Source organism: Chrysemys picta, chromosome 1 (genome assembly GCF_011386835.1).
Source record: "Chrysemys picta bellii isolate R12L10 chromosome 1, ASM1138683v2, whole genome shotgun sequence".
NCBI lineage: Eukaryota > Metazoa > Chordata > Testudines > Emydidae > Chrysemys > Chrysemys picta.
Window position 1 is genome coordinate 205,641,291 of NC_088791.1, and position 16,970 is coordinate 205,658,260.

General features: G+C 40.9%; 1 protein-coding gene across 1 annotated transcript in view; it reads left to right on the top strand.

The window, feature by feature from the left end:
- LOC135978161 (cilia- and flagella-associated protein 47-like) overlaps positions 1–16,970 on the top strand; it is a 387,250-nt gene that overhangs the window by 195,996 nt on the left and 174,284 nt on the right. Inside the window, exon 14 of the mRNA XM_065579202.1 lies at positions 11,391–11,495. Coding sequence (XP_065435274.1) covers positions 11,391–11,495 — 105 coding nt within the window. The remainder of the gene's footprint in view (positions 1–11,390; positions 11,496–16,970) is intronic.

Genomic DNA, 16,970 nt, shown 5'->3' on the forward strand with positions numbered 1-16,970 from the left:
ATATAACTTCAGACCGCTGGGTCCTTTGCATGGTAGAGAGGGGATACTTCATCCAATTCTGTGCTCTTCCACTCCCCTTCCCCATCCCTCTTCCCCATCCCTCTTCAGGGACCCTTCTCATGAGCAACTTCTCATTCAGGAGGTGCAATCACTCCTAGCACTGGGGACGGTGGAGGAGGTTCCACTGGAGCACAGAGGCAAGGGTTTTTATTCCCATCATTTCCTAATACCAAGGCCAAAGGCGGCCTCAGGCCTATCCTGGACCTGCGTGACCTCCACAAGTTCATGCGGAAACTCAGGTTCCGCATGGTCTCCCTGACCTCCATTATCCTTTCACTGGATCCAGCAGAATCATATGCTGCCCTCAACTTGAAGGACGCATATTTTCACATAGCAATCGTGCACAACCACAGAAAGTTCCTCAGGTTTGTGGTCAATGGTTCCCATTACCAATTTACTGTCCTCCCTTTCGGCCAGTCAGCAGCACTTCGAGTATTCCCCAAGTGCATGGCAGTCATCGCCACCTTTCTGTGGAGACATCAGGTACAGGTGTTCCCATACCTCGATGACTGGCTGATCAAAGGCTGATCCAAGGCTCAGGTAGAAGCTCAGGTGGCATTCATCAGAGCCATCTTCGAGAATCTGGGCCTACTACTGAACGAGGCGAAATCAACTTTGTCCCCAGTCCAGAGGATAGAGTTCATAGGGGTGGTTCTGGACTCAACCCAAGCCAGAGCATTTCTTCCGCAGGTGAGATTCCAGGCCATGATCCAGGGACTCAGGCAGTTCCCCACCACCACCGCAAGAAATTGTGTCAGACTTCTTGGCCACGTGGCGGCCTGTACATACGTGGTTTGGCACGCCAGACTCAGGCTTCGGCCACTTCAGTTGTGGCTTGTGTCAGTATACAGACCTGCCAGGGACAGCTTGGTCAGGATGGTGACCCTGCCTCGCCCTATCCTCGACTTGCTCCTGTGGTGGACAGACGCTCAGCAGGTGTGCTCAGGAGTCTCCTTCGTTGCCCCACAACCATCCCTAGCGTTAGTGATGGACGCGTCAGATTTGGGGTGAGGAGCTCATCTGGGTGACCACAGGACTCAGGGCCTCTGGTCACAGACAGATCTCCGTCTTCATATCAATGTCAGGGAGTCAGGGCGGTACGCTTAGCGTGTCAGTCATTCCGCCTGTATCTAGCAGGTCGATGTGTATCGGTCATGACAGACAATATGACTGCGATGTTCTGTATCAACAAACGGGGTGCACACTCCTCTCCCCTGAGCCAGGAAGCCCTCAGGTTATGGGACTTTTGTATAGAGCACTCAGTCGATCTACAGGCATCGTACCTTCCAGGGTCCAGAACGAGCTGGCGGACCGCCTCAGCAGGTCTTTTCACAGCCATGAGTGGTCCTTTCACCAGGACGTCGCATCTTCGTTCTTCCAGAGGTGGGGCTGTTCCCTGATCGACCTCTTTGCCACGCGACGCAACAGGAAGTGTCAGCAGTTCTGCTCCTTCCAGAATCACAGTCTGGGCTCCACAGCGGACGCGTTCCTCCTCTATTGGGGGGACCGCTTCTATACGCCTTCCCACCCATACCGCTCATCCGCAAGGTCCTGCTCAAGATCCACAGAGACCGGGCTTGGGTCATTCTCATAGCACCAGCCTGGCCCCGCCAGCATTGGTACACGTCTCTCCTAGACATGTCAGTGGGAGCCCCGATTACCCTGCCACTCTTCCCGGACCTTCTCATGCAGGATCACGGGTGGCTCCAGCAACCAGACCTGCAGTCGCTGCATCTCACAGCCTGGAGGCTCCATGGCTGAATCTGTTTGAGCTTTCCTGTTCAGAACAAGTCAGACAGGTTCTCTTGGGCAGTAGGAAACCCTCCACTAGGGCCACATACCTGGCCAAGTGGAAGAGATTTTCAATCTGGTCAGCTCAGCGTGACTTTTCCCCGGCGCTAGCCTCAGTGCCTCAGATTTTGGATTATCTTTTCCACCTAAAGCAGGAAGGTCTCTCCTTGTCTTCTATAAGAGTATACCTGGCTGTCATCTCGACTTTCCATCTGGGGGTACAGGGACGCTCTGTTTTCGCTAACCCCCTGGTCAGTCGCTTCCTGAAGGGCCTCAACAGGTTGTACCTGCATGTCTGCCAACCGGTTCCTGCTTGGGACCTTAATTTGGTCCTCTCTAGGCTCATGGGGCATCCCTTTGAGCCTCTAGCAACATGCTCCCTGCTCTACCTCTCCTAGTGGCGATAACTTCAGCCCAAAGGGGCAGCTCAGGGCTCTAATGTCTGAGCCGCCCTACACCGAGTTTTTTAAGGACAAGGTTCAGCTCAAGCCCCATCTGGCCTTCCTCTCAAAGGTGGTATCGCAGTTCCACATCAACCAGGACATTTTCCTCCCAGTTTTCTACCCCAAGCCTCATGCGAGTAGCAGGGAGCATAGGCTCCACACTCTCGACGTCTGCAGAGCGCTGACTTTTTACGTTGAGAGAACAAAACCATTCAGGAAGTCGATACAGCTGTTTGTCACAGTAGTGGAGAGGATGAAGGGCCAGCCTGTTTCGACACAGCACATTTCATCATGGATTGTGGCCTGCATTACCGAGTGCTACAGTCTAGCAGCAATCCCAGCGCCCCTGATAACGGCACACTCTACAAGAGCGCAAGCTTCATCAACAGCTTTCCTGGCTCAAGTCCCCACCCAGGAAATCTGCAGGGCGGCGACATGGTCATCGATACACACTTTCACCGCACATTATGCAATTATTAGGCCAGACAGAGATGATGCGGCCTTTGGTAGAGCAGTACTCCAGTCAGTGGACAGCTTCGACCCCCGCTCCTAAATTTGCTTGGGAGTCACCTGATTGGAATTGACATGAACAAGCACTCGAAGAAGAAAAAATGGTTACTCACCTTCTTGTAACTGTGCTTCGAAATGTGTTGTTCATATCCATTCCAATACCCACCCTCCTACTCCTCTGTTGGAGTAGCTGGCAAGAAGGAACTGAAGGGGTGGCGGGTTAGCAGGGCTATATATTGGGCGTGACTCCAGGGGGTGCCCAGGCCGAACTGACATATGCTGTTAAGGGAAAAATCTTTCGGCCATCGTGCACGTGCACACACCTGATTGGAATGGACATGAACAACACATCTTGAAAAACAACAGTTACGAGAAGGTTAGTAACCGTGGGTTTTTTTGTGTGTGTTTTTTTTATTGTGGATTCCCTTGAATAATGTGGATCCTTATATGGCACCAATTAATTATATATTAGAGTATTTATTGTATGTTAAGAAGACATCTCTTTCATTATCTTCAGTTAAGGTTCATCTCTCAGCCATATCAGCATATCATGTACCTGCAGAAGGAAAATCAATTTTTACTAATGGAACAATTAAGAGGTTTTTAAAGGGCCTTAATTTTGTATCCTCCAATAAGAATTTCTATGCCCTCCTGTGATCTGAATGTAGTACTAACACAAATAATAAGACGTCACTTTTAACAGCACTGGGGAGCGGTTCTTTATTTCATCTATCTGTAAAAACATTGTTTTTGGTAGCAATCACTTCCATCACACAAAAATGAATTGCCTGCATTAATGGCTGATCCATCATTGACTGTGTTTCATAAGGATAAAGAGGTTTTTTGCACTCATCCCAAGTTGTTACCAAAAGTAGTCTCTGATTTTCCCATAAATCAATCTGTAATTTTACCGTTTTTTCTCCAAACCCCATACTCACGATGGGGAAGCTAAATTAAACCCATTAGATCTGAGGAGAACATTTATCTTTTTATTTAGACATAACTAACCAATTTAGATAGTCTTCAAGGTTATTTGATATTTATGAAGCTCATAAATCCATTCCTTGAGGCATCAGAACTCATGCAGCTAGATCCAAGTCAGCTTGCATGGCTTTCTCTAGTCAAATTCCTCTGATAGAGATATGTAGAGCAGCAACCTGGAGGTCTGTTCACACTTTTACTAAACATTATTCTTTAGACTTGGCATCTAGATCAGCTGCATAGATTGGCAGGGCAGTCCTGCATTCCTTGTTTAACTAGAACTCTGAGTCCCACCATCCTGGGTCAGAGATTGCCTATTAATCTACCCCGTGTGTGGGGATATGTAGAGGACACCTGAAGGAAGAAATTTGTTTCTTACCTGTAACTGAGGTTCTTTGAGCTGGATTCTGCATATTCCCACTCCCTATCCATCTTTCCCCACTACCATGAAGTCCTACCTACCAAAGGGCCTGGATCATGGGGGAAGGAATCAAGGCAGTGGAGCATCATGCATCTTTTAAACCCTTGTGCTAGAACATACGGACTTCACTGGGGGCGGGGAGGTGATGGCAAGGAAGGTGTGTGGACGTTCCTTCGACTACTGCTAGTAGAATTTTACCATTCAGTCTGCACTGGTTGGAACATCCCATGAGTGGGAATATGCAGAGTCCATCTCAAAGAACCTCAGTTACAGGTCAGTAACTGTCATTTTTCAGGTTTTGATTTTTACAGTCAGATCATAAGAAAAGAATCCATTAGTACTGGATCATTCCTTTTACATATTAGTAACCAAATCTATTCATGCCAACTTCCTCCATTAAAAATGTCCATTTATTGCCATATAAATAAGGGAAAGCTTAACGCCTTTGGCTAAAATAAGCTCCTGTCTAAAACTCTAGCCAAAATTTTAACCCAAACTTTGAGGTTTGAAAAAAATTTGCTAACTTTTTTGGGTTGCATTTCTATGTGCCTCCACCTTACTTAATTTCAGTCTGGGCCAGAAGCATCACTACTGAAATACCACAAAAAGATTATTTCCTGTATGATTGACTCAATATAAAGAATAGGCAATCTCACAGTAACAGAGTTTCTTGATATCCAGACCAATTAAATTCAGATATTGCCAAACTTTTGGTTGTTTAATGAAGCTTAACTGAAACTCCCAGGATGTAATTCTCCTGAAACCCTGATGTAAATTTGGAGTAATTCCTCTGAACTCAGTGCAAAACTGATGCATGTGAGAAATGTGGAGGTGCCTAGTAGCAACTATATTGGGTATTCAAATGAGCTTAAAATGGGGCATAGATTTCTATTTTTCTCCACAAGAAGTTGACCTTTATGCCCTTTGAATTTTCTATGTAGATTTGTTTGGTTTCTCTTTATAAATTTGTAATATGAAGTCTTACAATTTGTGCTCTGTCAAATTTTTCCTTGGCAGACCTAAATTTTCAATGTTCAATAATATATCTTTAAAATGATGGTATATCCACCCAAAGTTTGGCAGAGAGGTAGACTCTGTGGACGTCTGGTGCAAAGGGGGTTTTGCTTGTTTGTTTTTTAAATTGGATTTGGGATAATTTTTAGGAGAATAACTGAAAGTGTAGATGCTGTGCATGCAAGCCTTATTGGTTGCACAAAAAACTTTTTCCATCTGACGCTTTTCTGTCAGAATGTACGCTACAGTAAAGAAGAGTTCACATGCAGCTGCTGACAGAGAAAATATTCTCAGTTATCAGCTGCACATCTACCCTCAAGGAGACTCAAAGAGCTTGGCTTGTTTGGCCTAACCAAAAGAAGGCTGAGGGGAGATATGATTGCTTTCTATAACTATATCAGAGGGATAAATACCAGGGAAAGAGAGGAATTATTTAAGCTCAGTACCAATGTGGACACAAGAACAAATGGATATAAACTGGCCATCAGGAAGTTTAGACTTGAAATTAGATGAAGGTTTCTAACCATCAGAGGAGTGAAGTTCTGGAATAGGCTTCCAAGGGGAGCAGTGGAGGCAAAAGACCTATCTGACTTCAAGACTAAGCTTGATAAGTTTATGGAAGGGATGGTATGATGGGATGGCCTAATTCTGGCAATTAATTTATCTTTGTACTATTAGCGGTAAATATGATTGGCAGATTGGCAGAGGCCCTGGGGCTTTTTCACCTTCCTCTGCAGCAAGGGGCACGGGTCACTTGCTGGAGGATTCTCTGCCCCTTGAAGTCTGTAAACCACAGGTTGAGGACTTCAGTAGCTCAGACATAGGTCAGGGGTTTGTTACAGGAGTGGGTGGGTGAAATTCTGTGGCCTGCATTGTGCAGGAGGTCAGACTAGAAGATCATAATGGTCCCTTCTGACCTTAAAGTCTATGAGTCTTCTGACTTATTCGCTCACTTAAGAATATAAATAAACTAGGAAGCTAACACACAAACTTCTTTGTGAAGGAGTTTTTGTACTACAATTTTAGCACAAACACACTACACCCCACAAGTTTGTCTGCCCCCTAGTGGGGCCAGCCTTCCATTGGACCCTTTTAACCTTCCTTTTACAAGCAGCCCTTTGCCAAAAACTGTCTCCTATCACAACCAATTACTACATCAAACATTTACGACTGCTAGTGCAGAGAAAAAAAATATCGGATAAGGGCTGTGTTCAGAAAAGGGAGGTGTAGAGTTAAAGGTGTAAACTATGGTGTACTGTAGTTATGGTAATGGTATGTTGTGTGCTTGTGGGTGGAGGAGTAGCAAGTATGTACTGCTAGGTGGCTTAACTTTTAATTCCCTTGCTTTTCTGGATATGTGTCACACATGCAGTGTATGTAGCAGTTCTAATTGCTTCATAATAAAGTTTTATGTTTTCATAGAAGCAGTCTTTAGATTTCTTGAGGCTCTTTTCCACTAGTTTCTCTTGTGAAGATCTCCAGAAGCCACTTGTTATCTCTGTAGCTTTTATGTGAATGAAATGAAAGAGTATCTTCGGCACATATTACTATCTGAAGTGAGCAAAATTTAGTCCTTTTTAAAGCCATCCTGTTTAATGATTATTTTAGTTATAGATCCTATTGCTATTTATCATTTTCTCTGCAATAGAAAGCCAATCCATTGTAATTTATATATAGCTTTGAATTTCAAATGAGATTAATTTCCTGGTATAGTACCATATTATAGCACCCGAAATAAAATCAATGTTAGAAGAGATCTCCTATAATATTAAATAAATAAAATCACATCTCTGTTTCAAGAGCAGGCAGTCAGACTAAATGATTCTACTCTGTTGTTTTGTTTCATTGTTATGGTAGTGAATTTTTTGTTGTCTGATAACAATATGCCTACTCATGTTCTTATTGACCAGAGGATTCTAGTCCACTTTCATCTGTAAATAATATTCTTTCCCAAGAATGGTAGATCTTGTATTTATTCATACTATAGATATATGAATTTAAGTTTTTAATTTTATATAAGGTAGTCTGTCTTATTTTGAGAAGTCCAACTATTACCTGACCTTTTAATTTCGATCAATAGGTTTTTTCAGCCATGCTAATATGGTTGCTAGGTGTTCTACAAAGCCCTTTGAGGCACACAAGCTGCGTAGAAGCTAATCTGCCTCTAGAAATTCATGAGGGGTCTCAAACACCCTAAGAATGCCGTGTGCACTGAGCATGCTCAGCACCTCACTCTGCCTACTAAGAAAAATGAGCTACTCAGACTTGTGCAGGACCCAGCGTGGCAGATGAGCCACACAGAGAAATCCTGCATCCCTGTCTTTTCCACCAGTGAGACATATGGAAACAAAGATCGGTGTGTGGGAGGCGGCTTTCCTCCAGGCTCCCCTTTCTGTGTAATAGTGCTCCAGCAGGGAGAAAGCTTTTTTCAGATATCTCTCTTCCCCTAGTGGCACTGGTGCAAAGAAGGTTTCTCTGGGCTTATATTAAATGGAGAAGACCTATTAATAAAGTATTTTTCCATGGTGTTCCCCTGTCACCGGTAGTAGTAGTATAATAGTACATAGAGGCCTCAGTCAGGGATCAGGGCCCTATTGTGCTGGACACCTTACAAACACTCACAGAAAGACCATCTCTGCCCTGAAGAGGATACAACAGATATGAAAAGCACAAGATAAATTAAACCAGCCCCTGATGCATACTGTGCACTAGCAACCTGGCAATTCTCCTCTGACATGCATTGTGCCATGTCGTGGTGTATCTAACTTAGATTGTAAAAACTCCATACGTACCTATGCCACTATAATGTACACTTCAGTAATAATGACTCCTAACTGTTTGCTTAACCCTAGCTAGCATCCTTTCTTCTCTGTAGCATTCAACACATTTTCTTTCTTGGATTATCCTTTGTATAATCCAATGGGACTTGAAGTCTCTCCACTGGTTTTAGTCTAGTTCCTCTGGTCTAATCCAGATTTTGCGGGGACTTCCCCTGTCAAAATTACACCATGCACAAAATTTTTGAAAGAAAAATTGTACAAACAATAATAAGCATACAATGTTGTAGCTGTGTGGCTATAATATACTGTTATTACAATACCATTCCATCAACCTCACTATCTTCCTCCAGGTTCCTCCTTAGAACTCAGTACTTCAGCTTAGCCTTACACCACTAATTATCCACCCCTTTTCTCATGCCTCAGTTTATGCTAATTTAGATCACATTACAATATACCCACACACCACCACAGAACCAACATGGTGTGTAGTAAGCATAACTGTTCAATCAGGTTGCTTTTCTGTTGCATCCCTCCTCCTATTTGGTCTATACTTCATCTGCTTAGGCCCAAGTAGACATGTCTGCATATGGAGGTGCAGAATCAGGAATTTAGATTGTAATTTCCATCCTTAGGGTCATGGATATCAGTTTAACTGAGTCAAAGGGAGTCTCAGTTGGGAAGGGGTAATTTACATGTCAGGGAAGAAAAGAGTTAATCAGGAAAAGCAATTAACAAGAGGGTTTAGGAAGATATAAATTAAAGTTGTAGAGTCTGGTATGCTTGGGTAAGCATCCACTTATTCTGTAAGGCACTGGGGCGGGGCATAGGCGGTGTGTTCTACCAGTCACAGCTGGGCTGAAGTCTGTCCACTGGGGATGGTAGTTGCCGGCAGGAGTTGGAGGAGTCACAAGAGCCAGGTTCCGTAAGCAAGGATCAGGGTCCGAGTTAGCCCGGGATCAGAGACCAGAGATAGAATCAGGAGGCAAGAGCAGGATCAGAGTCAGGCTGGAGATTGGAGACAGTATCATATTAGAATCAGGAGGCAGGAATCGGGGTCAGATTCAGGCTGGCATCAGAGACAGAGATCAGGAGATCAAGAAAAGTCTGGCTTTACAGAAGGCCTATGTGTGGGGTTGCCCAGACAACTTCCTTGGGAAGGCCCGAGGGTTAAATAGGGTGCTTGGCCAATCAGAGGGCCACTGTCTTTCACTCTGGGTCTCTTAGGCAGCACTTCCTGTGGCAACTACTCTCCATAGTACTCCCTTGCTGTGTCTCTGCATGGCCTCATGGTGGCACTGTGGGGAATACCACCTGTCTCAGGCTCTGCAGACTGAAGTTATAGCCTTCATGTCTACATCTTATGCCCTCCTGTTATTTGTTTTCCCTTCTGCAACCCTCCCTTTTGGCCTCTGGGCCCTGGCTTTCTCACTGAGTAACTTAAATCTTGCTGCATCTTAAAGTGCTGTAGAAAAAAATATTGTACTATATTTTTGGGAAATAATATATGACCATGTAATTAATAATAGTACCACGGTTTTATATAGCACTTTTCATCAGTCAATCTCAAAGTGCTTTGCAAAGGAGGTCAGTATCATCATCCCTCTTTTACAGAGAAGGAAACTGAGGCCAGGGTCTACCTTTTTACCACCAGCCATTTTGTTGTTTGTTCTTTTCAGAAATGGTTCCAATATTTTTTTTTTTTAATAATGGAAGATGTTGTTCACTCTCCTCTCATTCAAAAATGGCTGAAGCATTTTTACTCAAATTGTCCAGATAATTTTATTTTTGGGCAGTCTAGTCCTGGAAAATTTCAACCTAATATGTGAAAGTTTCAGAATGCTTTTAGTGACTGAAAATGGGATTATATTCTAGTGTGATCTTTGCAGTTTCTAGTTTTGGAAATGTAATGCTAATGCTTGCCAGTTAATTCTTGAAATCAGAAGACCCAGGGCTGTGGATCTCTGTAATACCTTAGAGAACTGTAATTGCAAAACATTCCCTTTTATTAATCCTGTTGTGTAACTATCTATTTTTATGTTACTGAGTCCATCGCACATTCTGGTCTATACACCAACGTTTAGTTTTCAACAATATTTTATTTTAATATAATAGAAATGGCAAAATAACACATAAAAATAAAATATTTCCTCTAAAATATAGGATTAGAATGAATGTATCCAGAACAATAAACTTCTATTGTTACTTTTAAAAACATAATTTAAAAAAAACTTGTCACAAAAAACCAAACCCAGGGCATGTCAAGTTTCAACCCTTTGTCAATTACATCTGGGCCCAAACCTCCATTCCTCACTCAAATCAAGCTCCCACTGACATCATTTGGAGATTTGGATGTGCCAGGAATACAAGATCGCAAGCCCTATTTGGTTATAAACTTCCAAAAATTGGGGTCTGCCATGGACACTGTGACAAGATCATTAACTATAGTGCACAAAAACTGATAGTCTAGTAATTCTTGTTCACTGCCTGTTACTAACCTTTCAGGCTTGACAGCCATTTTGGCACAGGGGTTTGTCAGTGCCAGCTGTTGTAATGTAATGTTTTGATCTTTGTTCGTTTTAAATAGTATTACATTTTATTAAATGATGCCAACTTGCACGATATTGATCAGTTTTGTTCCGTATTATCACACAGTAAAATGCATTAAAACTGTCTGTTTAGATATGAACAAGTACTAATATTTTATTTCAATTTTATTTAAAAAATGATGTAGCAATTGTGAAATCAGTGATTTTGCCCACCTGATTTATATGGGCAAAAGCACTGATACTGTGACACGTGCTCTGTTTGCCTTGAGCTTCAGAACACTTGTATTATCACAATGTAGCTGGGCACCTGGCTTTTTCCTATGCAATTGTGAATCACACTAGTGTAGTTCAGAAGCAGATAAACCGTAGCAACCACATTTACTGTGTGAATGTATGTGAGAGGAGAGGCACGTATAAACATACTATATATTCCCCTTAAAGTCAGTTTGTTTCTTTTGATTTCAATGTACTAACATTTTTAGTATCACATTGATGTGAAAAAAATAAACTAAACTAAAGAGTAGCAATGTGATCAGAAATAAAAATCATATACCTTCCATTGGTATCTTAAGAAATCAAACTTAGCTTCCTTTTTAGCAGTCAGTAATACCACATTGTTAGTATTTGGGGAATAAACGTGCTGTGACTGCCACTAAATACTGTTTACTGCGGTACATTTTATCAGTCGTACCAGACTGTGCATGCTGAGTGGAGAATGTGTACAGTGGAACACATTAATCAAATAAACATCAACAGTGTCGATAAAAAGCACAAAAAAGGAACTAACTCAAAAAAAGTATTGATTTTTCCCTCTCTCTTTTGCTTTCTTTGTGTGTTTGCACAGCTGATGGTGGCTCCGCATTCCACTACTGAAGTACCTGTTCAGTTCTGTCCTTCTGCCCTGGGAAGAGCCAATCACATGGCATCAATCACCTTCACATGCCCACAGGTATGATGCTATATTTAGTGTCCAAAGCACTATGAAATCAGATAATACAATATTTTCAAATATAGTTATAAATAAAAGTTTCAGTCCAAAGGACAATTTAAAATCAGATTTTTGGATCCTTAATCATATAGCCAGTGCAAAAATAATCGACTTAGATGCACATGATGAATAATTTGTTTTAGCCTTAGCTTTGCTCAGCTTTCAACATATCTACAATTTTAGATAGAATTAATGCTGTTGGCTGATGTGCAGAGAACTAGAATATGCATTAGTATTTCTAATTTGCTTAGTAATTACCAGGTTATCCCAAATTATTCATTACTGAAATAGTCTTCCTGCTCTGAAATTAACTTAATAGTTCCTTTTGTAAAGTATTATCATAAATAAGCCCCACATATTAATGTTTATCTTCATTTAAAATACTCACGTACTTGAAAGAATTGTCATCCTTTGATTTAACTTGAAACTAATCTTTTTTATATTTGATGTGTTAAAAATTTTAGCATTTTTCCTCTGTGTTTCCTGAATCTTTAAAGAGAAGCAACTAACTGGAGAAGCATGAGTCATCTCCTTGACCTACTAGCTTACTAAAAATTGCAGCTGGAGACAAAGAGCAGAACTGATATTATGACACAAGTGCCATAATGTCAGCACATGAGTTGTGCTTGAGTGAAATGTTTGCTTTCCAAATGTATGTAATTTCCTCTCTTTGTTCTTGTTGGGCTGTCAAATATCCTAATGGGCTGTTGACTTGAAAATTACCTCAGTTGAATGCTAGGGAAATGTCTCTAGCATGATTCTCAGTAATACTGCAAAAGCAGAACTTGTCTCTTCTACAAGAAAAAAGGAGTAAGAAAGTGATATAGCCCATTTTTTTTCTGATATCAGAATGCCTAGCGGACAGATTACCTGTAGGTGGTGGTTGCAAAGTATGCATTTTTAGAGTCCCCCTCCTCTTTAATATTTATTAAGAATAAAAGCAAGGAGCCAGCATTTCTGGTATAAGTGGTATATGACCAAGGAGGAGTTCAAGAGGACAAAATGCCATTATCTTTTTCTGAATCCTAATAGCTCTCAGAACTCTGGTCTATACATTAAAAGTTGAATTCTTCATCAGATACAGAAGCAATAAAGGAAGTAAATAATTCACTTAAACCTTTCAGGAACAAATTGAGCCCTGACACTTGATTTTTCTCATCCAGTGCATCTCCTTTCAAATAATGGCAAATCTCCAAATTTTTATCTGCAGCTGAACTTTAATCAATATCTCATCCTTTCAGTTGCTTTGTCCAGACCCTCTCAACCTTTTCAATCTGTTGCTCTTACATTTGTAGTTTTTTTCAATGCCCTTTTCATCCCTGAACCATATGGATCTTCCTTTTTTTTATTCTGTTCACTTTCACTGCTACACACCTTACCAAATTGATGCCAGACGATTCCAGGATGCTAATTATTGCATTTAAAAATATATTATGTATTTGCACAAATGTAAGGTGGTTGTATTCTAATATCTGAATCCTAGAACAACTTTTTAACCTAAAAAAATTTGCATTGATTTTCCTTTCTTGATTTCACTGATTAAATGCATTTGAACTGACACTGTAAACCATGCCATAGCTGTGGAACTAACTAATCTAAAATCAACTAATGACAGTAGTTGTAGGTTTCAGAGTAGCAGCCGTGTTAGTCTGTATCCGCAAAAAGAACAGGAGTACTTGTGGCACCTTAGAGACTAACACATTTATTAGAGCATAAGCTTTCGTGGGCTACTGCCCACTTCTTCGGATGCATGTAGATTGGAACATATATTGAGGAGATATATATACACACATACAGAGAGCATGAACAGGTGGGAGTTGTCTTACCAACTCTGAGAGGCCAATTAAGTAAGAGAAAAATTTTTTTTTGAAGTGATAATCAAGCTAGCCCAGTACAGACAGTTTGATAAGAAGTGTGAGAATACTTACAAGGGGAGATAGATTCAATGTTTGTAATGGCTCAGCCATTCCCAGTCCTTATTCGATCCTGACTTGATTGTATCTAGTTTGCATATCAATTCCAGCTCGGCAGTCTCTCCTTGGAGTCTGTTTTTGAAGTTTTTCTGTTGTAAGATAGCCACCCGCAGGTCTGTCATTGAATGGCCAGACAGGTTAAAGTGTTCTCCCACTGGTTTTTGAGTATTATGATTCCTGATGTCAGATTTGTGTCCATTAATTCTTTTGCGTAGAGACTGTCCGGTTTGGCCAATGTACATGGCAGAGGCACATGATGGCATATATCACATTGGTAGATGTGCAGGTGAACAAGCCCCTGATGGTATGGCTGATGTGATTAGGTCCTATGATGATGTCACTTGAATAGATATGTGGACAGAGTTGGCATCGGGCTTTGTTACAAGGATAGGTTCCTGGGTCAGTGTTTTTGTTCAGTGATGTGTGGTTGCTGGTGAGTATTTGCTTTAGGTTGGGGGGTTATCTTTAAGCGAGGACAGGTCTGTCTCCCAAGATCTGTGAGAGTAAAGGATCATCTTTCAGGATAGGTTGTGGATCTCTGATGATGCGCTGGAGAGGTTTTAGTTGGGGGCTGAAGGTGACAGCTAGTGGTGTTCTGTTATTTTCTTTGTTGGGCCTGTCTTGTAGGAGGTGACTTCTGGGTACTCGTCTGGCTCTGTCAATCTGTTTTTTCACTTCAGCAGGTGGGTATTGTAGTTTTAAGAATGCTTGATAGAGATCTTGTAGGTGCTTGTCTCTATCTGAGGGATTGGAGCAAATGCGGTTATAGGATATACCTTAACTTTTTTGATTCTGCCTCTTTACTGAATTGAGAGAAGCTGCCATGGGCTGTTATATGCTTGATTTGTTTCTGGTTTAGAGCTGTGCGACGAGCTCTTCAAAATAAAAATCCAAATTTAGGTTTTAATCGCTTTACTATAGTTTTTGAAACCTAAAATTAGCTTTGTTGGGATAGCACAACTGAAATGCCAGCTTGAATATAATGCATGCCTAGAGTGTTAATATATTTCTATCATCTTGTTCTCCTAGCATACCAGCAACATCCATATGTAATGGAGCGAGGCTAATAGTGCTAAGCAGCATAGGAGAGAAGCAGGGCTTTGCAATAGATCTTGTCAAATATTCTTTGCTTAGGGTTATTTTTTTAGTTCTTTCCTCCTGATATGCTGCAGTGGGCAGTGCATATTCTTCATCTGCATCCTGTTAGGTTTCCATTTCACATGCAAGCCAAACCTTTTCTTTTAACACTAGATTTTTTTTTGGTCTAATTTTTTACAAAATTGGCCTCTAATTTTGGATGCTTCATTTTTTTTGGCTGCCCAACTTGAAACACCTTGAGGATGTTTTTTCTGAGGGTGCTCAGCACTTCAGAACATCAGGTCCAAAGTGTCTCCAGCCGGAAACACAAAAATAGAGGCAATAAAAAAAAATCTATGAAAACTTAGCCCTTTTCCTTCTAAGACAGCATGGTTTATCTTTAAACATTTCAAATTGAGTGAGCAAAATTGCAAAAATAGGACTACCAGGAAACTGATTTATTTTCTATCAGATACATCTTTATTAACAGCTAACTTTATAGGCTACTCCCTCTGTACAGCTGCATTAAAAGGGTACCTTCTCCTTTACTGCTAGTTTAAGTAAACCTGGGGTATATCTACCATGATAGCTAGTTTACCAGGCCTGGATTCACAGTAGAGCAGGACATCAATTACAATATCTAGTTTACCAGGCTTGGGTTCACATTACAGCTGGGCTAAACCAGTGAGAAACGGTTAAATTGATGTATAGCACATCTGCTTCTCCAAATATATCATCTGCCAGAATTCAGGCTGTTGTGTCTCAGCTCCTTAGTGTGAGACTGTCAATACTCCTTCAACCTGTTGAAGATTTTTAGCCCCTTGGGCAGTGATGGAGCATGACACCCTAATGGATGTTGCATGTCACATGTTCATTATAACTGCTGCTTTTGGAACCTTCCAGTCAGTTTCTTCTGTGATTGCAAAGAAGCTCCCCAAAAAGCTGATCTGGGTACTCTCCCAAATTGCAACAAAATCTTTTTAATGATAATTCCTGCCTTCTTGTCAGAGTCTGAGAATGATGTTCACAGATTTATAACTGAAACAGAGCTGTATTATATTTGTCAGCAATATCTAAGTAAATTTTGATTCCATCTTCATCATCACTTCCACACAGTCCAATCTGATTCTACACCTGAGTTACCCCAGCTATTAAAGTTTTTCTACCTTATGATTTATTCTAAACTTGGCAGGAAAGAATTGTTTTATTTGCCTTTTCCTCCACCTTCATGTGGATATTTTGTCTTATGACGTGAGGATGAAGGGAAGTAGTTTACTAAATTCAAAGGAAATAGACTATATTCATTCTGGATAGTGGAATTACACCAGGGATGAACTTGACCTGATGTGTCTAATAAAGCATTTATCTTTTAGGAATAGGAATACGGGAACTTCTGTACTGGATTAGACCAGTGGTCTATCTAATCCATTATGCTGTCTCTGAGAGTAGCCTGTATGAGTTGCACAATTGTGAAGTAACCTGACCACATAGGGGATTTTCTCCCTAACTTTTGTTCTAATAATGGAAATTATGCCTTGGATTGGAAAGGGGATTTATATACCTTATTAAAGTGAAAACAAATCATTTTTTTATATTCTAATTTATGTAACTATGGTTGTTCTTCACATCTCTATATAAAGATCTAATCCTTTTTTGAATCCTACTAAATTCTTGGCCCCAATGATTATCTGTGACATTGGGTTCCACAGGTTAATTATGTCTTGTACAAAAAAACTTTCCTTTAATAGGCTTTAATTTTCTTTTTCTTTTCAATTTAAGTGAATGTCCCATTGCTTATAAAGGATAAATAAGGGCACCCAATGTACCTTCTTTCTGTATTCAGTGTAACTCCCAAGTCCCCTTTTATTTGTCTCCTCTCTAAACAGACCCAATCTTTTCAATTTCACTTTATATAAAATATTTCCATGTGTTTGTCACCCCATCCCCCACTCTTTCTGTTATATCTTTATTCAGATAGAGTGTCCAGAACTAACCACAGAACTCCAGATCATGGTGTACCAGTGATTTATATGACAGTGTGATATTTTCATTCTTTATTTTCTATTCCATACCTTGTAAATCCTTTACAATAGTTTGGTTTTGTCCACCACTGCACATTAAGCAGTACTCATTGAGCTGTCCCCAGTGAGGCCCATATCTTTTTCCTGAGTGGTTATTGTACATTTAAAACCCCATAATGTATATGTACAAATAACTCAAACAGTTCCTTGCAATAATTGTGAGATAATTATTGCATTTGTCAACAGTGAATTTCATCTGTCATCATGCTACCTATTCATGTAGCTTGGTTAGGTACTTAAGAAGTTCATGACTGTCTTTTCCAGTCTGGACTAATGTAAATAATTTTTTTGTCATCTGCAAATGT